A 23,111-nucleotide genomic window follows, 5' to 3' on the forward strand; every position below is an offset into this window, starting at 1 on the left:
TTAAAAAAACAAACAAAAAAAAAACTTTTTTTTTGGTCATAGTCTGAACCCCTTCCAGTAAAATGTCTTTGGCTGCATGTTCATGCAGATGAATGTGTGTGACTGTGTGTTTTTTTTTCTAGTCTGAGAAGTTGACATTTCAAAATAAAGTTTCCCCTCCCACATCCTCAGAATTTCTCTGGAGTTCAAGCACAACAGAAGCAGCACTGTCTTAAAGTCTTATTACTCTTAAAGCCGTTTAGAGTTTATGTAATGATGTAGCAGTTTCAGTTCCTGAGCCTGACACTCAGTGTTAATTAAAAAAGAAAAACAGGTAAAATGTTTCCTTAAACACCTTTTTGTTCTCCATACATTAATACTTTGATTTTACTTACTGTACTGATGAGTCATTTCCAAAAGTATAGCATTAAAGTTTTTGGATGACACATTTAAATTAAAAAAATATTTAAAAAATGTTGATTTTCTTTTAAAAGCACAAGTCCCTCTTTGATCAAACAGCGAATTCAGGCCCTTCCAGTGACAACAGGAATTTACGGCAACAGAATGCAAAGACATGGAGACGTTCGGTCTTCCTAACTTCCAGAGTTTCAAATCCTTTTCATCTCCATGGCAACCACACCAAACACCTGCAGATAGTTAGCCTGGCCCATATTTCTCCCGCTAACACATTTAAGTTTACTGGCTAGCAAAGCAGACCGGAAAGTGTTGCAGGGGGGGGGTTTGGCAACCTTACTTGATGGGCGTTCAGTGAACGTAGCTGTGGTTTCCTGCAAACAAAGTAAAGGTCTGTGCCTTTGCAAACTACAATGTTCCCCAACCCACGCTCTGAGGATTGTAAAAAGAGAAGTGTGAGGACGTTTGCAGCAAAATGTACCGATGGACAGGGAAACACGAGCTGCAACCGCAGAGGATGATTCACTGGGACTTCCTTCATTTTCTAAAACACAGATCAGACATCAACCTTTTTTACTTCACAGATCTTTGCCATCTCTCTTCCTAAATCCCTGTGCAAACTTCAGACTTAATGTCATATACATTTGAATTTTAAAAATGCTCCAACTTTCCTCAAATATTACTTGTTAAAGTCCCACTCTGATCATCTTTTGATCTATTTTAAGCTTCCCCAGCGTCCCAATTATGGTTATACCCAAATCAAAAAACCTGTAATTTTCTAGGTCATGGTTTCTGCATAGTGGTGGTCCATCCCCCTCTGAGTTGTGGTCGAGACCAATGGCATCAGGCAGCTGCGCCCCCTTCTTGTTGCTCAGAGCTCTCAGTTTACGTACCCTCCCACTAGCTTACAGCCGAAATACACCCACACTGGTGCAACAAAAATGACAATATTGGATCCAGCTGAACAGATTTGAGCCAGCAGAAAAACGAAGACGTGCATGGATTGATTTGTCTGCAAGTGGATGTGGTTTTTTTTTATCAAATAGTATTTTATCATCTGCTCCAGATTCACAACAATCTGAATAAGGAAATATTCAGAAATGCAATTTTCAGCTTATTTTTCTTTAAATATGTCCTCCATCATAAGAAAATGCGACAAGAACATGTTATAAGCACCAAAAACTATTGTCTTCGGAGTGGGTCTGTAACTTAAGGCAGTTAAGTTCAGTGATTGACTTTTTAATTTCACAAATTTACAGTAAACTAGGGATACTGCAAAAATCCGAAGTATACAAAATAAACTTGGATTGAATAGTTTGCACACCTTTTCTTTCTTTTATAAAACCATAACAGGAAAAGCCCTGCAACAGACCGCCGACACCTTCAGGGTGTACCCCACCTTAACAGTAGACGGATTGAGTGACCTAGAAAGATATTTAGGGGGTTTAGAATGGATAACAAACACATTGCAAAGGAATAAAACCAGGAGAGCCAAGTAAAATAATGCATTTATTTTGAAAGACTCCTAAAGGGTAAAAACATAGAAAAAGTTTGTTGGCAGGAAACAGGACATCCTCCACTCTTTGCATGATAGATTAGGATGACACGGGGTTGAAAGAGCTTCTCAGTCTCCTCGGAGGACAGTGTTGGTAGTTGTGACGAGCCAAGCGGGACAGATCGGAGAGCTGGTCAAAGCGATTGTGGCGGGACGCTTCGGGTGCAAACAAACCCTGAAAAAACAAGCCAAACAACCACCGTTTATTTAATTAATAGCAATTCAATAAGAAAGTTAAGGCCTCTGTTATATAGGGTGATGGGTATGTAGTGAAAAAGGTCATGTGATGCCTGTTAGGCCTTTACCTTTTTTTTAAAAGACACCTGACATAATTTCCTGTAAATGTTTGTTTAAAACTAAGCCGTCAACTAAAAACAGTAAAAACTGAAGTACACTCTTTCGGTGGCGATATCTTCAGTAAAATGTCTAAAAATCTAAACTCCTTTAGAGCAGCAGATGTTTTGGAAGCACAAGAACAAGACATGTTCAATGGGAAAAGACAAACAAACAAGGCCCAGCCTTCTGACAGGGATTTGAATAAATCAATATCTGCTCCTCAGGAGTACAAGCAGATGTTCATTTCTTGTGAATTATTTGGAAGTAGATGAAGGTAAAATTGAATATAAAAATGGGATGTAAAAAAAAGAGTTAAAGACCTTTTTACAGTAGTTTTAATTGACATAAAGATAATTAAATAAAGCATGATTCCCATCAGTATTTGGGAAGTTCAGACTTCAGATTTACAATCAAAACCAGGATTGTTTGCTAAATACAAGATTTAAGGAAGAAATAAAAAGAATGAAGTTGCAATCTTTAAAAAAAATGGGTACAAATATCAAAAGCAGACGTTCAAGGGCTAGTGAGTACCTCCCAGATTCATAGACTTCTTTTTAGAAATGAAATGTTTAACATAACGAAGAGGTAAATGGTAAATGGCGTATACTTATATAGCGCTTTCTACCTTCTTACGAAGGCCCAAAGCGCTTTACAGTCACAGACCCATTCACCCAGTCACACACACATTCACACACCGATGGCGGCTCCGCTGCCGAACACTGGCGCCAACTTCCCACCAGAGGCAAGGTGGGGTTCAGTGTCTTGCCCATGGACACTTCGACACATGGGCGTGCAAGGCGGGAATCGAACCTGCAAACTTACGATCATGAGTCGACCGCCCTACCGCTGCACCACGGCCACCGGTAAATCAATACGTTCAAGGAAAGAGTAGCAGCTGATTTTTAATCTGAGAGATTACAGCGCACTTTGGAGTCCCATCATTTGTTCATTTCATGGTTTTAACAGATTAGGGACCACTCTTCCAAAGAACATGTATTAAAAATGAAACATTTACAGAAACTGCCAAAAAGAAAAAAATAATAAACCCTGACTCTGAAGCTCGTATCTACTATGATGAAAGGTAAAACTGACTGCAGCACATTATAACCAAGGGAACCCAAGAACTATGTTTCTGGGCTTTTAAAGTTAATTTTTTATAAATAAATTTTGATTTGATTTTTTTAAATAGCTTTTTTTCGGTCTGGGTATCAGCAACCAAAAAACAAAATGACTAAAAATAAAAATGAAAAAAAGAATTACAATTAAACTAAAATTACAAATTAAAAAAATGCAGACAAATTTGACCCTTTGGGTTCTTGAGGATTAAAAGGCTTGAACCTCTAAATTTCTAATGGCAACAATGTGTTGGTTGGAAAAATTAAATCAAAGTAAATTGTTTAATTTTTGAAAAAATTAGTGAACCCTTCTGTATTTCCAAAAGGCAAATGCCCTTGATAATGTAAAGCATCTTGAAGCTTGCACAAAGTGGGTCACTTAAAAAGCCAACCAGGAACAGCATCAGAATGACTTCAGGAGGTTTTGAAATGATGTCAGAGTTGAGCTCAGCGGAAGAGTTGAGGTGAGATGCAAGGAGAGCCAAGCACACGCTGCTCTGCCCTGCCATGTCAATGAGCTGATAGCATCTTCCAAAACCTTCAGTAGCTTTACAGATACTGAATAACAGGATGCAGCTCACACAATGCATGTTGGTTCATTCGTGTTCATGTCAGAATGAGCACAAATGATCGGGCAACAAAGGCTTGTTCAACCAGAGATTTTATGATCCTGCATGTTTCAATGTCTCACCTCCATTTCTGTGTCAGGTGACTCATCAGCATGTTTCATTTGAAGGTTGCTCCGCAGGTCCAGGCTGCTGGGTGGAGCTATGCTGCTCTGACCTGTGTTTGACCATCCTGAAAGACAGTGCTGCAAAAGCAAAGAAACACAATTAGAAGTGACAAAACGAATGTGGAAAGTGTCCAAGTTGTCTTCTTGTTGAAGCCACAACGTAAGCGGTTTGAACTGAAAGCCTAAAAGACGACACAACAAACTGCACCTCCAAGACCCGCTCCAATGTGAAACCCAATGCTACCAGGTCAGGCAATAGAAAGGTCACGGTTGCTATTTGAACTCACCGCTGGTAAACCCAAACTATCAGATGGGTCAAAGCTGCATCGCCGGTGAGCTTTGTATTTGTGAGGCGGCAGGAGGGCGGCATGAGGAATATTGACCCTGAAAAAACAGAGAAGGAAGGGAACATTTTAAAATAACGGTTTGGATGTAAAAAAAACATCCTTTACTTTTATTACAATAGTAATAGTTACTTTTAAAGGAAAAATATTCTTTGATATATCTGACTTTATAAAATACAACTGATCTGAGCTGCTTTTAGCACAGGTGGAATTTAAACAGCTCAATCCTCATAACTTATGAGCAAAAAACTGCAGAACCGAATGATAAACCTTTATTTTTACAGAACGATTTAAACACAAGATTTTTAGCGCCGGCATCTGCTTCTGGAAGTTCAATGCAAGGATCTGCATCCAGTTTATGGTGTCTGTACAGAACCTGTTTGAGGTGAACCATCGCTTTTTAAGAAAACCGGAATAAAATCTTGATGGTCATCATTTCAGAATTTTGGGAAATCTTACATTATAGATAAATCTATGTGATCTATTTATGCACCGTATTTACTCATTCGTTTGTTCGATAATTTTTTTTGCATTGGTACTTGCCACAATTTTTTTGTTAGAATCGCAGTCCTGTTTTTGTGCCAGTATTCATCGTTTGTGGGGTCATAGGTCGCAAGTGTCAATCAAGAGGTGGGGAGGTTTTTTCACTTAAATGTTTGTCTGTTTTCTTGTTTTGAACCTGAGCAGCTCAAAGCATGAAAAGCACTTTTGTTCATTGAAATAAAGCTGGATTTGATTTGTTTTTCTTTCTTGAGTTACCACAATGGCTGATTGATCAAGTTTGATCCAGTTAAAGTAATCTGAAATAAAATGTAGTTTTAAACTCGCACAGCTTTAAAATAAATGTAATACAAAAACTCAGAAAGTAAAAGTATATTGTGTATCAGTGAGAAAATAAAAGTCAGAACAAAGTTCTGCAGAGGGATGCAGAGTCCAGGCTTACTTTGTTTCAGAGTTATGTGCAATTTATTAAAAGTAAGAAAGTTTTGCCTTCACCCTCTCATGCTGTAGAAGACTGCAGGTTGGGATGCAAACTAATATTGTTGTAACCCATTTTTTACACGCACTGTCCCTTTAATTAATCGTATACAGCCCCCCCCACACATGTTCAGGAAGTCTTGCCATAATCATTTAATAACGCGACACATCACCAACTTCTGGGGTTTTTTAATTTTATTTTTGTTTCACTAAGGTTATTGCTTATTGGATGGGGAAGAAAAGCTGTTTCCTTGTTGTCTCATTGTTGATTTAAGAAAATTCTAAACGAAATCATATGTATTTTAGCTAGCAGTATTCAACTTGTGGCCTTGCAGACAGGGTCTCACAAAAGTACAAGGGCCCATCATTCTTGCCTGATTAGAGCTGGCTCTGCGATAGAGTGAGGATGCGAGAATTTGGACCTTTTGCACACGGTGCAGCAATCCTGAGAGTGAAGGGGAACAGGAAACAACCTGTTGTTTATCCTGTAAGAAAATGTACCTGGACACAAAGGGATCAAAGAAAGATAAATGTTACTTTATCTGTAGAAAAAGAAACAAAAAAAAACAAAAAGAAAAGAAATTGAGACGATCCCCTCTTACACTGATGGCTGTCTTTGTCGGCCTCTGGATCATCCTTATCTGTCAGGAGAGCAGAAGCTGGAAGACTCACGTCAAAAAATCTAAAAACGAAAAAGGCATGACATTCAAAAGGCATTATTCTTGTATTGTGAACTAATATTGTAAGAATGCTCACTCTGTCTGGGCTGCGTGAACACACTCCTCTTTATTAAGAAATCGAAAAACTTGCAGATCATTGAAGAACTCATCAGAGAGCTCCGCCACAGAATCTTCAGTATCCAGAACTCCTATGGGAGTGAAAGCAAAGCAGACATGAGCTGCCAGATGTGTGTGGTAGATTAGGAGGTCCTCACACTAACCGGGCTGACCTGCAATCCAATCATATCCGAGTAACGGCTGCAAACGGTGCTGTGCTGCAGCTGGTCTTTCATCACTTTTACTAGTCAGGTCAACATCTGTACTCTGAAAGTCTACCTGCAAAATCAAACACATTTTGTAGAATGTGAACGGCCAGCAAGTCTCTGAGATGCTCTTTTGTGGAACATAGATCTTATCATTCACATTGGATGAGTCCATTTCAGCACTTAACACAGGTGGAAGTCAGGTGGATACACAGCTGATAGTCCTACTGAATAGACTGTTAGAATTAGTGTTATGACTAGAAAAAAGCAGCTAAGTACAGAAAGACGAGTGGCCATCATTACTTTAAGAAATGAAGGTCAGTCAGTCCGAAAAACTGGGAAAACTGGGGGGAAAAAAAGTGTCCCCAAGTGCAGTCAGAAAAACCATCAAGTGCTACAAAGAAACTGGCTCACATGCGGACCGCCCCAGGAGAGGAAGACCAAGAGTCACCTCTGCTGAGGAGGATAAGTTCATCCGAGTCACCAGCCTCAGAAATGGCAGGTTAACAGCAGCTCAGATTAGAGAGCAGGTCAATGGTACACAGAGTTCTAGCAGCAGACACATCTCTACAACAACTGTTAAAATGAGACTGTGTGAATCAGGCCTTCATGGTAGAATATCTGCTGGGAAACCACTGCTAAAGAAAGGCAACAAGCAGAAGAGACTTGTTTGGGCTAAAGAACACAAGTAATGGACATTAGACCAGTGGAAATCTGTGCTTTAGTCTGATGAGTCCAAATTGGAGATTTTTGGTTCTAACCACAGTGTCTTTGTGCGACGCAGAAAAGGTGAACGTATGGACTTTACATGCCTGGTTCTCACCGTAAAGCATGGAGGAGGAGGTGTGATGGTGTGGGGGTGCTTTGCTGGTGACACTGTTGGGGATTTATTCAAAATTGAAGGCATACTGAACCAACATGGCTACCACAGCATCTTGCAGCTGCATGCTATTCCATCCGGTTTGCTTTTAGTTGGACCATCATTTCTTTTTCAACAGGACAATGACCCCAAACACACCTCCAGGCTGTTTAAGGGCTATTTGACCAAGAAGGAGAGTGATGGGGTGCTGTGCCAGATGACCTGGCCTCCACAGTCACCGGACCTGAACCCAATCGAGATGGTTTGGCTAAAAAATAAATGATGATGTAATTCCCACATATTTATTTGCAGCTTCGCGCTGATTTTGCTGTCCGATGACAGCTGGAGTCCCATCAACAGCTATAGCAGATTTCGCCATGCTAAACATTTGCTGGTTGGACCAACACGCACTCAGCGCGAAGCTGCAGGAGACTATCTTCTAAATGTGCTTTTATTACTGTCATGATTATTATTAATCCGTGCAGTCAGTGCTTTTTTCTTCGCTGCAAGGAGGACCCGAAAGACAGGTTAGCATTAGGCTAATATGTACTTAAAACTCTGAATGGGCAATGAGCATCTTGGATGTAAATATGTGGGAATTACATCATCCTTTCTTTTGATCTGGACACCACTGGAAACACAAATTCATATGATGGTTTCTCAGATCGTAGCAGCATTCCCGCCTTCGGCGATCGGGAGCTTCGCGCTCCGCTATGCGAAGGCAGCTGCCGGTCCGAAGAAAAAAAGGTTCTCTGCGGTGCGTCCGTAGGAGGACCAGAGGAGGCGGAAATGCTGCTACGTAGTCCTGAGAAGCTGTGTAAAATCAGGGCTCCAGACTGCGAGCAATTGGTCGCATTTTGCGTCCAAAATTTGAGAGTGTGCGACTGAATTTTACATCCAGTCGCACATGTGCGACCAGTAAATTTGCCTCCCCCACCCTTCGTATTTTTTATACATTAAACGTGGAAGGGGCACGTCAATGATCAATGAAATAATCAATGAAACGCAAGCCACACGGACGCAGGCAGACACACACACTCGCGCACATACTCATGAAACGCGAGCACGTACACTCTCGCGTGATACCTGTCTGTGAGGCGGCCACTGCGTGTGAGAAGAATAGGGAAAAGCCACTGTGAGTGGCTAAAATGCGTGGAGGGGGCGGGGCCTAGAGATAATCGAGCGCGCGTAAACATCTGTGGGAAGGAAACTGAGACAAATATCACAACCTGATATGTGCGTCTGAGCTATGGGTAAGCGAACTATTGATTCGTTCTTCCGACCTGCGGCTAGTGTACCAGTGCCAGAGTGTACAGCAGGGGTCTCAAACTCGCGGCCGCAGGCTATTTGCGGCCCCCAAGATCATATTTTGCGGCCCCCGCCTTAATATGAAGGTTTAATGTTACTGCAGCCCGCCAGTTTTAATGAATGACACTTTTTCATCGTCGTGCGCGGAGCTGACCAACCAATCACAGTGGGGTATATGACTCTTGGGGGCGGGACAATGACACGGTTTGAAAGCAGGAAACCTGACAGCCCCCTCCCTCCCTGGACCACATTAAGGAGTACCTTACTTTCCTTTAGAACGTATTTATTCACTCGTAATTTTCTAAATACATGCAGTCCGTGCTGAACTTTTCTCTGGGCCGCACAGAACCGGAGGAAGGTTTAGGTTTTGGTTACGGTTACGGCGGCGCATCAAACGGGTTACGGCAGCACACCGCTCCCGTCCCGCGGGAGTGGGGTCAGCTGAGGAGAATAAATGTCCCACACATACATGCGTGACAGCTAACGGGGCTTAAACTTTAAACACGCTCGAGCAAAAACAACATTAGTTTCAGACACACTGAAAACACTTGGGGAAAATGCAACGATAGACGTGTTTGAGATGAACCGGCACCTCGCCTGGATCGTTGGGGACACCAGGCCGGGGGGGCTGAGAGATGAAAGCGAATCTGCAGCAAGACTGAAGGACAACAGTTGGAGTTGTCCTTAACATTCAATTTAGTTTTAATATTATTCTCCCCCTTAGTATGATCTGTGTTATTATATATTTTATGATTATTTTAATGTTTTGTGATGTATATAGCCTTTTTTAATGAATTGGTATTTTAAATTATTTTAATTAATCACTCCACTACAAAAACCATCAGGACACATGTCCCATAATGCATTGTTTTGTAGTCTCTAGTTTCCAGCTGTGTCCGGGTAGGTTTGCCCCTTGCTCCCACCCCTTTCTCGCGATATTTTTGTGATGATTGACAGTTGATGTTGGAGCAAAAACAAAAATATATGTCTCACACCAGGTGATCTGCGCAGCGTTGAGTCCACCTGGGTGATCTCAAACACGCTTGTTGTGCATCTTGGCTGCACCTATTTGGTGTCACAAAGATAAATTTCCATCCGTTTTCTTTACTATTTGTACTGGCATGACAGCGATGGTGCTGTCAGTTTACCTTCTTGTTGCATCTTCAAAAGTGCAGAATAAAATGTGACACTGAATTTGAAACAGCACATTGTAATTTCTGCATCTATTATTAAAGTATTTATTAGTAATACAGTGGAAATTAATAGATTTGGTTAGAATGTTGATTTACGGTATGCGCCCCTAAATTTTCTGGTTGCGCCCCTAAATTTTTCAGTTAGGGGCCACTGTGCTCCTAGTGAAAAAAGTTAGTCTGGAGCCCTGTAAAATCATCAGAAGTTCATAACCATCACAAAGCTGCACTACTCCTAGCATGTCTGTGTCTCTTAGCAGCCGGACGCACGGAGAAAGCACTGACGTCATCGCCCCGCCTCCCCTCCGGAAATGCTTTTTCGAATTGAATAATGCGACAATGTTCACAGGGTGGATGTTAAAATGAAAATGCAATCCCCTCTTTGCATTTTCATTTTAATTATGACACAGAATAAGCTGTTTTTAAGTAGAAAATGAAAACGCATTTTGAAGCATTGATTTTTCATTTTAATTTTGAGTCATTTGATGCAGTTTTATTTTGAAAAGGAAAAAGCATTTCTGTTAATCCATTTTAATTGTCAAATTAAACATTTCTAAATGCATCTTGCTACACATTTACCAGAGTACTTTTTGAAAATGAAATGTCAAATACCATTTTCATTATCATTTTAATTAAGTGACAGAATAAGCAGTGTTGAAGAAGAAAAGGAAAAAGCCTTTATGTGGATTGCTTTTCATTTTAATTTTGAGTCAAAAAATGCAGCTTCATTTGAAAATGAAAAAGCATTTCTGTTTTTGACTTTTATGCTACAGAATCGCTTCCATACGGATGGTCCGAGTTGGAATGCAAATGGAGGTGCACCAGTCTATCTAGCTGCTTACTGTGTCTGAGTATTCATCAATGTTTGGTGAAAGTGCTTTGAAAATGCTCATGCCTGTGGCCTAGAAGCAGCCTTTCAGTTCTTCCACAGCTTTCTCAGTCCATGTCACTACAGTCCTGGTTTGACTGGATCTGCTTTAAGCCTCCTGGTGTATGTGGGCTTCAGCAGGACGACTGGGTGGTCACTTTTTCCGAGGTGAGGCTCGGGGGTGGCAGCATATGCATGTTTGATGTTGCTGTAGCATTTATGTAAAGGCAAAAGGGCCAACAAGTGCTAAGCATCTCTGGGAACTCTTTCAAGACTGTTGGAAGACCATTTCAGGTGACTACCTCTGGAAGAGCATTAAGAGAACGCCAAGAGTGTGCAAAGCAGTAATCAAAGTAGAAGGTGGCTAGAACCTACAATATGACATATTTTCAGTTGTTTCACACTTTTTTGTTATGTGTATAATTCCACATGTGTTAAGTAATAGTTTTGATGCCTTCAGTGTGAATCTACAATTTTCATAGTCATGAAAATAAAGAAAACTATTTGAATGAGAAAGTGTGTCCAAACTTTTGGTCAGTATTGTACGCACAGCCATAAATCAGCACAAGCACAGTGGCATTATATCCCCAACTTCAATACATGTTCTTTTAACCCAACCATTCTATTATGAAAGATGACTCCATGTTAATATAGTCACAATTTATATTGACATCACAAACATTTACATATTTAATCAACCTTTTGTTCAATATAAATCTTTCCACCAGAACGACAATGATCATAATTGTTTTTTTAATCTGCCTGTAATACATTTTTTGTCCACTTGATGGTGAAGTAGAGCAAACGAAGCACCTGGAGGTATCGGCTAAAGAGTTGAGGGAATGAATGGTATACGCTGCTGCAGTGCTTCATGGGGCTTCATCTCACCATCACTGGCTTGAATATTTGTAAATATTTTTTAAAAAAATGAATGATTTCAAAACAAAAGCATTCATTAGTTATTAAATCATGTATTTATGTAACCGTAATATACGAGTTTGAAAGTGCAAAAAATAAAGTGACTCATTTTTTATTTTTTTTAAATTAAAAAAAATGTATATTTTTATTGTTTGACGAAAGTTTTTTATTTCATTTTTTAAGTTAAAAGCTTATTGCAGTTATATTTTTGTTGAGTTCACAAACGGATTAAAGTTCTGTTTTTGTTCATTTCAAACAGTTTGTTAATTTTTGTTTAACCAAATAAAATGGGTTTCGAAAGCAAATTTTAACAGTGGTTGACTTCTTATTAAATAATCATACATTTGTGAACTATAGTCAGTGATTCAGTCTTTTGTCAGCGATACCAAGACCTTAATATGAATCTATTTATTTTCCCTAAAAGCAATTTCTTGGGTTTTTTTCAAAAGCAAAGCTTAAACTGGAACTTGACAAATATTTTGATATTTATTTGAAAAGAGTTTAACATTAAACTGAATTAAATTGAAAACTTGAATTGAAACAGAATCTTTGTAGTATTTTAGCTGTGGTTATACCCAATCCCAAGAAACAACAAAAACATAAGGACCTGGGGGGTATTCCAGGGAGGTATTCCAGGAAGCATGTTTAAACTAGCCTGACTTTAAGCCTGAACTCTGGCTGAAATCCGCCTGAACTCGCTTACTCGGGGTATGTCGGTTCCAAAAGACCGGATATGAGTTTGCGTAATTACACTCGACTTGGTAACCCTGGGTTAATGCGCGTGCACTGCATGTACATAAAGACATTCTCAATGGATCGCCGATTTCCGCTGTCACCATGGAAACACGCGGAGAAAAAAAGAAAGCGCTATACTTCAGTGAGACGGAGTCTGAGATTAATGACGGCGTATGAAGATTACACGTCCATCAAAAAAGAAACACGGCTGCATCGTCAAAAGAAAGAGTTTCTGCTTGTAGTAGAAGAACAGACAAAGTAAACGCACGAGTTTCTGATCTTATTTCCATTTTCATGTGACGCATTATATATATATATATATATATATATATATATATATATATATATATATATATATATATATATATATATATATATATATATATATATATTTATATTTATAACTTATCCAATTATGCCAACTTAAGTGAATTACTTCTATTGGTAACAAGTATTTGACTTAAATGTATTCAATCTAATTTCTTACGTCAATAAAACTCAATAGTTGTTAATACAACTCAAATTTACATATTTATCTAACTAAATGTCATATTACTCCAATTCAAGTAATCTTTTTTCCATCGTAATGAATTAAAATTCTTGAAATCTCATATGTCTAAGTTTGAGCCGGCAGATCCTCATTTTTATAACAATAAAAAGAACAAAACAGTAAGTGGTTAATGCGTTCATTCATTAAGGAATTTTCCGACATTTTCAATATTCCATTTGACTGTAGGGGTGCTATATAAACTCATCATCCTCTCCCTCCCTCTCCCTAAACTAGCCTGACTTTAATCCTGAACTCTGAAATCCGCCTGAACTTGCTTACTCTGGGTATGTCGGTTCCAAAAGACCGGATATGAGTTAGCTTAGCGTAATTACGCTCGACTTGGTAACCCTGAGTTAATGCACGTGCACAGCAGGTACATAAAAGACATTCTCAATGGATCGCAGATTTCCAGAGTCAGGGCTCCAGACTAACTTTTTTCACTAGGAGCACTGTGGCCCCTAACTGAAAATTTTAGGGGCACAACCAGAAAATTTAGGGGCGCATACCGTAAATCAACATGCTAACCAAATCTATTAATTTCCACTGTATTACTAATAAATACTTTAATAATAGATGCAGAAATTACAATGTGCTGTTTCAAATTCAGTGTCGCATTTTATTCTTCACTTTTGAAAATGCAACAACAGGTAAACTGACAGCACCATCAATTTATCTTTGTGACACCAAATAGGTGCAGCCAAGATGCACAATAAGCGTGTTTGAGATCACCCAGGTGGACGCAACGCTGCGCAGATCACCTGGTGAGACATATATTTTTGGTTTTGCTCCAACATCAACTGTCAATCATCACAAAAATATCGCGAGAAAGGGGTGGGAGCAAGGGGCAAACCTACCCGGACACAGCTGAAAACTGAACTGACTGAAAGCTGCCCTACAGACTACAAAACAATGCATTATGGGACATGTGTCCTGATGGTCTTTGTAGTTGAGTGATTAATTAAAATAATTTAAAATACCAATTCATTTAAAAAGGCTACATACATTACAAAACATTAAAATAATCATAAAATAAATTTATAATAACACAGATCATACTAAGGGGGAGAAGAATATTGAAACTAAATTGAATGTTGAGGACAACTCCAACTTCCTGTTCTCCTTCAGTCTTGCTGCAGATTCGCCTTCATCTCACAGATCCCCCCCCCCCCCCCCCCCCCCCCCCGGCCTGGTCTCCCCAACGACCCAGGCGAGGTGCCGGTTCATCTCAAACACGTCTATCGTTGCATTTTCCCCACGTATTTTCAGTGTGTCTGAAACTGATGTTGTTTTTGCTCGAGCGTGTTTAAAGTTCAAGCCCCGTTAGCTGTCACGCATGTAGGTGTGGGACATTTATTCTCCTCAGCTGACCATCTCCCGCGGGGGCGGTGTGCTGCAGTAACAGCCGTTCATAAACCGTTTGATGCGCCGCCGTAACCGTAACCAAAACTTAACCTTCCTCCGGGTCTGTGTGACCCAGAGAAAAGTTCAGCACGGACTGCATGTATTTAGAAAATTACGAGCGAAGAGATACAGGAAAATAAGGAACTCCTTCATGTGGTCTGGGGAGAGAGGGGGGCTGTCAGGTGTCCTGCTTTCAAGCCCTGTCATTGTCCCGCCCCCACTGTGATTGGTTGGTCATCTCCGTGCACGACAATGAGAAAGTGTCATTCATTAAAACTGGCGGGCTGCAGTAACATTTAGGCTGTGTCCGAATTACCGCCCTAACCCCCAACTACTAAAACCCTATATAGTGCGGCACTATATAGTTCTCTATATAGTTCTCTGAATTTTCAAAGCAATTCGGACACCCGTGCTCACTAGTTTTCTCTTTCGGGTGTTTTCAAATGGCGCTCCGCACGAAAACATAGTGGCGCATTACCGCCACCACCTGGTCTGGAGGGGAACTACTTCTATTTAACGCCGAGAATGCCACCCATTTGTCAAAGTAAAAATATAATAAATATAAACATTTTATGATGACTATTTATGAATCTGCCGTGTTCTGATCATGGAAAACGTGGCTGATTTATAAATAATAAAATTACAAACACATTGGTGTAGCTTTTATGTATTAGTTGATAAATAAACCCTCAAGTCAATAGTCCATGGCAATATTTATTTTTGTGCCGCTGAACGATTTACGGGCTCTTGCGAGGAAGCATTTTTTTTCCGTAGTTTTATCTTCTACGTTACTGAAAATAGCTTTATATATGAATCTGTCCGTGTTCCTGGCAATGATTCAACCGTTTTTCGTGAGCTCAAACCAGAAACGAGCAGATATGCAGCATCACAGGACAGCAAGGAGGAGAAGCAGACGTCTCAGAAGATTTCCTCTGGAAGCCCTGGCCAGACATGAACAACTTGTGAGTTAAACTTAAAGTTTGTTTATTAGTTCCATTTAAGCATTTGTTTCTAATTGTGCTCAAGGTTACACAGTCTGCTGGGTAAGAGTTTAACATTCTTTTTCAACACTGGACTATGAACTGTATAGTCTAACTACATGAAACACTTGTGAGATCAAAGTTTAGTATTTTTTATTCAGAGTCAATCCATATCACTTGTTTAAAACAAAAATACTTTAATTTTTAAATATTTATATAAAAATCCAAAAACCCAGCCCAAAAAAAAAACCACGAGATTTTCCAGCATTTATAAATACGTCATAAACTAAAATGTAAGACATTAGAATAAAATGTAACATTCAAAAAAATCAGATTTAATTTTCTCAATGAAATAATTATTTTTCTATTTTACAGGGTCTTCCACGTCTCTACTGCTTTGCCAACATAAAGGTACGGTGGCCCTGAAGTGCAAACCATTCAACAAATCACTCGATACAAAAACATTTTTAAGATCACAACAACAATTAAAAAAAAAAAAAAATTTTTAAAAAGCAGCATTACATTTTAGAAAACAAAACAAAATTTCAGAAACCAAAACTTGAAAAACAAAAATGACAAAAAAAAAAACATTTCAGAAAACAAAATTAATTTCCAGGAAAAAAAGAAATATTAAAAAATGAAAACATTTCAGAAAAAAAAAAATCCAGAAAAAAAATGAAATATTAAAAAATGAAAAACATTTCAGAAAAAAAAATTCCAGAAAAAAATGAAATATTAAAAAATGAAAAACATTTCAGAAAAAAAATGAAATATTAAAAAATGAAAAACATTTCAGAACACAGAATGAATTTCCAGAAAACAAAACGAAATCTTCAAAAATGAAAAACATTTTCAAACCGGAAGAGGCAGGTACTATGGGACAACGCTGATTGGATGATGATTTTTGTCAATCATTTGAACTGAAAAGTATTTTAAATGAAGCGATGACGGATTTTATCGTCCAAACAACAATGTACTATAATAATCCACGTATTTCCCATTTATATATCAAATAAAAAATGCAGCAAACTGTTAATGAACTTTAAAATTATTTTTTTAACATTTCGCCTGACACACGGGCACCCGGAAGTAGTTTGTGAGCACTTTTACTTTGAACGCTGTGCGCTAATGTCTACGGCTGCGAGGTTCACGCTGTCAATCATCTTTAGGTAAGAATCAATTCTGTGATCTTTTCTTTTGTCAGTCACATGTCTCTAAGGATGTTAATTTTAGGATGTTAAAGTGCTGCTTTGAAAAGATAATTTCTTTTTATCTTGCGCATGCGCAAAAAGAACCCGATGGAGACGAACCGTCTTCACATGATAGCCGTTCCCGTTTTCGGTGACAACATGAGAGAAAAAGCTCCGAGCCAGCCTGATTCTGTGATTTATACAGTAATTACAGTAATTATATGGCATCAGTGTTGCTAAAAATCGACTTTAAGACTGAAATCAGTAAACAAGTTCTTATGGGAAATAATATTTAAGTGCATTGTATATTTTTGAACCATGCATATACACATATACTGAAACTTAAAAATGAACTTTAAAGTTTATAAAATACTTAATTGAATTAACATGTGATATTTCTGCAGGTGAAGTTTCTCAAAGCGAAGTTCCAGAAAGGTTTGTGCTGCAGAAGAACAGATGGCAGCTCTACATGGGAATACAAGAAGACTAAAGTCATTCAGATCATTGTGCAGTGTACAGGCAAGTCACCATGATTTATGTGCAATGTAATCAATAAATATTATTTAACCTTAATATCCATTTTTTTTTTTTTTAAGTTGCAGGTCCTTTAAAAAAAGTCTTTAACCTGCTGCATAAGCCTGATTAGTTGTAAATGATGCAGTGGGGAGTGAAAGACGAAGCACAATTCCTGGCTTTAGCGTCGGGCTGATGATCTGGAAATCACATCTGAGGAATCGCATCAAACACTTGTACAACTCCAAACAACTTAATGTTCCTTTAAGCAAAACTCCAGTTTAAAATGTTCATATTAGACTTGCTTCATTTAGGAGTTTTTCCATGTTTACCATTTTAGGTTTTAAAGCTTTATTAACAAAGATGATGTTTGATTTTCAAAGCTGTTGTTTAGAAATGTATTTTTGTCAATGAAAAAACTGAATGCTGATGTGTGGATTGTAATAATGGATATGAAAATAAACAAATTTGTTTCATAGCAATGCAGTATATTTATTGAAAACTTAACATGAATACGTTATTCAGTAACAGAAACAAAGAAACTGTTGTTGATTTCCCTTTATGGGCTTCTTCATGCAGTCAATCAAATGTTGCGTTTACATTCAGCATTTACTCAGCCTACCTGTCAGTCACATTTATTAGAGGAAAAAATGCATCTGGGAAAAGTCTGTTTGTGCTTAACAACTATATCAAAAAGAGTCATGTCAGGGAAGTTTTGTCCACATTGCTGCTCAGCATCACATCCAGAGGAAGATGCACAGGTAAGGGACCCCAGTTCCTGCTCGTACATGCTTGCAGCTTCCTCTGCACTGGACTCCAGCTCCAGCTCTTGAAATCCCTGACAGAGATAAATTAATAAATTAAAAATCCCTGACAGAAAAACATCAGCTGCCGTTCATCTTTCATTCAGGAAAAAGTTGAGTTCATCAAAATGAGGAGAAAATGGGTTAAACCAGAAATTCATTAGGGAGGGGTCAAAACACCAAACTCAGAATAAAATACATTATTTCAGTCTTATAAAAAATACATTCTAAAACAATTTGGTATTCCTCCTCTGCCTGAAAGACTAAAACGTTTTTTTTAAAGATTTATTTTACACTACAGACTTTGCCACCGTTAGTTACACACCTGGACGTGTCTGATGATGTGCACATCCAGTCATTTACTGTCATGTTTCTGTGCACTGACACAATCTAAAGTCACAGATCTTAATAGTGTGAATAAGAAGCATTCATAAATGTTATTCTGAGACACAAACTGCTGCAGTTTACCTGACAGCTTTGCTGATTTATGCTGCTGGTACACCTGTCTGTGAATCCTGCCCACGTGACCCCCCCTCTCCAGCTGATGAGGTAACCTGTCATTAACGTATGACTGAAGGATCTTGGATCTGTCTGTAAACACCCACCTAGAAATCACGTTTAACGCTACATTTATTAGATCAAACAAATGTGCCTCCATACCTTATCTGTGGATGGCGGGACTGCATTTCCTGATGATGTGCGCCGTCTTTAACACCCGTTTCTTCGCAGCTGCTGCTTTAGACAGAATCCTCTCACGACATTTCGAAACATTTGTAAACCTGGTTGGTGTTGATATTTCTGCGTGCGTTCTGTCATCACATCCACTAAATATTCAAAGATTAAAGTTTATGTTAACGTTTTACCGTCCCTTTCTTTGTTTACCTGCAGAACGGACGTCATCCACACAAACTACTTCCGGGTGACCGTTCTGCTTCAGACGAAATATTCAAAAAATAATTTAAACCTTCATTATCTGTTTGCTGCATTTTTGATTTAATATGTAAATGGGAAATACGGGAATTATCATGGTACATTGTTGTTTGGACGATAAAATCCGTCGTCGCTTCATTTAAAATACTTTTCAGTTCAAATGATCGACAAACATCATCATCCAATCAGCGTTGTCCCATAGTACCTGCTTCTTCCGGTTTGGAAATGTTTTTCATTTTTGAAGATTTCGTTTTGTTTTCTGGAAATTCATTCTGTGTTCTGAAATGTTTTTCATTTTTTAATATTTCATTTTTTTTCTGAAATGTTTTTCATTTTTTAATATTTCATTTTGTTTTTCTGAAATGTTTTCATTTTTTTTATTTCATTTTGTTTTCTGGAAATTAATTTTTTTTCTGAAATGTTTTCATTTTGTAATATTTCTTTTTTTTCTGGAAATTAATTTTGTTTTCTGAAATCTTTTTTTCTTTTTTTCTTTTTTCTTTTTTATGTTTTGGTTTCTGAAATTTTGTTTTGTTTTCTAAAATGTAATACGCTTTTTAAATTGTTGCTGTGATCTTAAAAATGTTTTTGTATCGAGTGATTTGTTGAATGGTTTGCACTTCAGGGCCACCGTATAAAGGTGTCTGTCGTGGCCCTTCACGCTGACGGTCAGTCCCACGCAAGACCAGACCGGCAGACCTGCAGATCGGTTGACCCGCAGGACCATTGAGCATCTGGTAGAGCAGCTTCGGGTTCCTCACACTCTGGGGGGTGTACAGGAGACTGAGGTCCTGGTGTTTCTTTTCTGGCTGGCGTGTGGCACATCTTACGGTGTGGTAACCTGGCCTTTGACATGCCACGGTCCACTGTGAGCGACGTTGTCCACAGGACGGCAGACCGCATCCTCCAGCTGATGAGCAGGGTCACCCAGCATCCAGTGGGAATGAACTGCCATTAGTCAACTCTGGTTTTTTAGCAGCTCGCTGAGTCTTCCACCTTCCAAAAGGTCGTAGGGAGCATTGATGGCTGCCACATAAGAATAAAGGTCCTAAAAGAAAATGCAGCTTGTTATTTTAACAGGAAGCTTTTTTATTCCATTCAACTGCAGGCTGTATGTGACTAATGCCAAATTTAGAGATATTTTTGTTGGGAATCAAGGATCAGTCCACAGTTCACAGGTTCTACGTAAAAAGCCCAATTTATGCAAATAAAACATTACCCACCTGAAGGATCCTTTTGGGTGATGGTGGGTATCCCTGCATTGCTCATCCCATCATGCTGCTGACACCCTACAGGGAACCCATGAGGAATGCGGTTCAGGCCCGTTACAACCAGCACCACGCCAAGACATGCTCTGTGGTGGAGAGAGCATTTGGCATTATGAAGATGAGGAGGAGAGAAATATTTCTGGGGGCACTGGAAGTAAAACCAACCTTTGCAATGAAAATCATTGCCTGCAGTTCAGTTCTGCACAATCTGTGCATCAGCGAAGGGGACTGCTGGGAGAGCCACAGATGTTGAGCCACACCAGGAACCAGTAGGACGGGTAAAGTGGCGTCCGTCTGCGAGGACAGATCTCTGCTTTCCTTTCAGCTCCAACTGTGACACACATGACTCTAAAAGGACCAGGATTATTGTTAAGATGTATAAAAATAAATGTTAACATAAAACGAAAATGTAATATGTACATTTGATATTTATATGAAAATTCTTTTGAGATTGTTAAAAATGGCTCAGATTTAAATAATGCATGTAAATAATTCATTTTTGTTACTGCATTTATTAAACAAATTGCAAAAACAACGACGATGTTACATTTTGTGAACAATATTTTAAACTCAGGTAAGCTTAACAGACTCTCCTGTCACTCTTTGTCCCTTCATGCTCTCTCCTCCTCTCCTCTTTCAACAACAACCTTTACCCCAACATGACAACGATTACAGTTTAATGATAAATAAATACAAATCTGATCAAGTGTCTCTTACTCCCATCCGGCACGAGCTTGACTGATAACAAACAGGCTATCTTTCTCCATCCACAGATGGATCAGATTTTCCTTATCCTCGTCAGTCCCTACATATATAAACACATTTAAAAAATGTGTTAATAACTTATTACTACGGTTAGAACTCACTCGTTTTTTTATGTAATATCAACAGCGTTTGTTTTTAGCATTCGGCGCTAATTCGCGCTAGCGTTAGCTTTAGCATTACCGAAATTGATGAGCTTCCAAACAATGTAGGTTGTCGATTGAGGAATATAACACATTAAACACATCATCTTACGTATTTACAAATATATTTTACAACAGATACTTGATACTTTTAAATATACTTACATTTTAAGTCCTCTTTCTCGCGCAACCGTCCGCCATCTTCGAATAATTCAAGCGCAGTGTATTGTGGGTCACACGCAATGCATTCTGGTATGAACGCAGTGCATTCTGGGCAATATTCGCCGACCGAGTGAGCATCGATCCACACTGGTTTTTCGTAGAGAATTCTGGGAAATTTCTAGTGCACATGATTTTTGAACTGTAGATTCGGACAGCACTACAAAATGGCGACCGCACTATATACTGCACTATATAGTGGTTAGGGCGGTAATTCGGACACAGCCTAAACCTTCATATTAAGGCGGGGGCCGCAAAATATCATCTTGGGGGCCGCAAATCGCCCGCGGGCCGCGAGTTTGAGACCCCTGCTGTACACTCTGGCACTGGTACACTAGCCACAGGTCGGAAGAACGATTCAATAGTTCACTTACTCATAGCTCAGACGCACATATAAGGTTGTGATATTTGTCTCTGTTTCCTTCCCACAGATGTTTACGCGCGCGCGAATATCTCTAGGCCCCGCCCCCTCCACATATTTTAGCCACTTACAGTGACTTATTCTTCTCACGCGCAGTGGCCGCCTCACAGACGGGCATCACGCGAGTGTCTGTGCTCGCGTTTCATGAATATGTGCGCGAGTGTGTGTCTGCCTGCGTGTGTGTGCGCTCGCGTCTCATTGATTATTTCATTGACCATTGACGTGCCCCTTCCACATTTAATGTATAAAAAAATACGTAGGGTGGGGGAGGCAAATTTACTGGTCGCACATGTGCGACTGGATGTAAAATTCAGTCCTGTCCAGAGTCACCACAGAAACGCATGGAGAAAAAAAGAGAGCACTATACTTCAGTGAGACGGAGTAGGAGATTTTAATGACAGCGTATGAAGATTATACGCCCATCAAAAAAAATCATTACGTCTAATTCATTACGTCAACCCAACTCTATATTTTTTTACAACTCAAGTTTACATATTTATCTAACTGAATGTAATATTATTCAAATTCAATTAAATGTTTTACCATCTTCATTTATTGTACTTCTTGAATTCTCATATGTCTAAAGTTTGAGCCTGCAGATATTCTCATTTTTATAACAATAAAATGATTGAAACAAAATGGTTTCACAACATAACATAACATCATTAACCATTTCTCGGACTTTAACATTACACCACTACGCAGTTACCACTACGCCTTACCCGAGTTCTGCTGGTTCTAACTGGACAAGACTCGGTACTGAGCGCTCCAAAGTTGGTCAGTCTTTGGTGGACTTCAGGGTCTCTGTCCTCGTCTTTCTGTCCCCCAGTTGGTCTTCTGAGGATGCCAGCAGTGTTGTGCTGGAAGCAGATTTCACTGGTGTCTGTTCAATAAAACACTGTATTTTAGGAATATTTTTATCGCTTTAAGACCGGTAATGCTAAAAATGTGTTTACCTGCAAATCTCACAGAGGGTTTGGAGAGAGCCGCCCTCGATGGCTCCCTGTCTCCCTCGGTAAGAGTGACCCGAACTGCGGGCTTTCTCCCCTTGCAGTCGGCTGAGTCGCTTCGGCAGCTAGGTCCTTCCCGTTTTCGCTGCTTCGGTAGGTGCTTGTTACGTTCTCGCAACGCGTCTAATCGAGCTGTAGACATTTTAAACAGGTTAAAGCGAAAGTTTTAATGCTAATTTACTTCTAGCAAAACGATTCTCAACAAGCTCCGCCCCATCCCTAGCAACGCATTGACAACAGAGCCATGATTGGCGGCGAACAGTCTACCCATAATGCCTTTGGCAGGATTGGCGCTTTTCTCAAAGATAAAGGATTTTTTTTGCGGAATGAGCTGCAGTGCACAGTATTAAACAACAGAGGGCGCTGCCTACAAACACTTGTCATTTTCAAAACGTCTATGTTAATGTTTCAGGTTGAAAAAACTAAAAAGGTACTGTAATTTATAGAACTTTTATAGTGTTTAAATACAACACATTTTGTACCCGTAAGAACTGGTAAACTGTTCAGAATGTATAATTAAGATACTTTTAATCCCAGAAACCTTTTAGATGAATTTATAAAAACCTCCAGAACAGTTTGTGCATCTGGAGTTGGTCCCCATCTGCTA

At 39.2% G+C, this 23,111-nt stretch overlaps 1 protein-coding gene across 1 annotated transcript; it reads right to left on the reverse strand.

Annotated features, from left to right (window-relative positions):
* Positions 1-1,884: 1,884 nt before the first annotated feature.
* miip (migration and invasion inhibitory protein) lies at positions 1,885-22,745 on the reverse strand. Its single transcript, XM_004068753.4, has 9 exons — positions 22,451-22,745; positions 22,217-22,377; positions 6,404-6,509; positions 6,211-6,322; positions 6,057-6,136; positions 5,829-5,955; positions 4,420-4,516; positions 4,091-4,210; positions 1,885-2,123 (listed from the first exon to the last, which is right to left on the reverse strand). Exons 1-9 carry the CDS (start codon positions 22,644-22,646, stop codon positions 1,989-1,991), a joined length of 1,134 nt encoding a protein of 377 aa, XP_004068801.1. The 5' UTR covers positions 22,647-22,745; the 3' UTR covers positions 1,885-1,988.
* Positions 22,746-23,111: the final 366 nt, after the last annotated feature.

Source organism: Oryzias latipes, chromosome 5 (genome assembly GCF_002234675.1).
Source record: "Oryzias latipes chromosome 5, ASM223467v1".
In the NCBI taxonomy this organism is placed as follows: Eukaryota; Metazoa; Chordata; class Actinopteri; order Beloniformes; family Adrianichthyidae; genus Oryzias; species Oryzias latipes.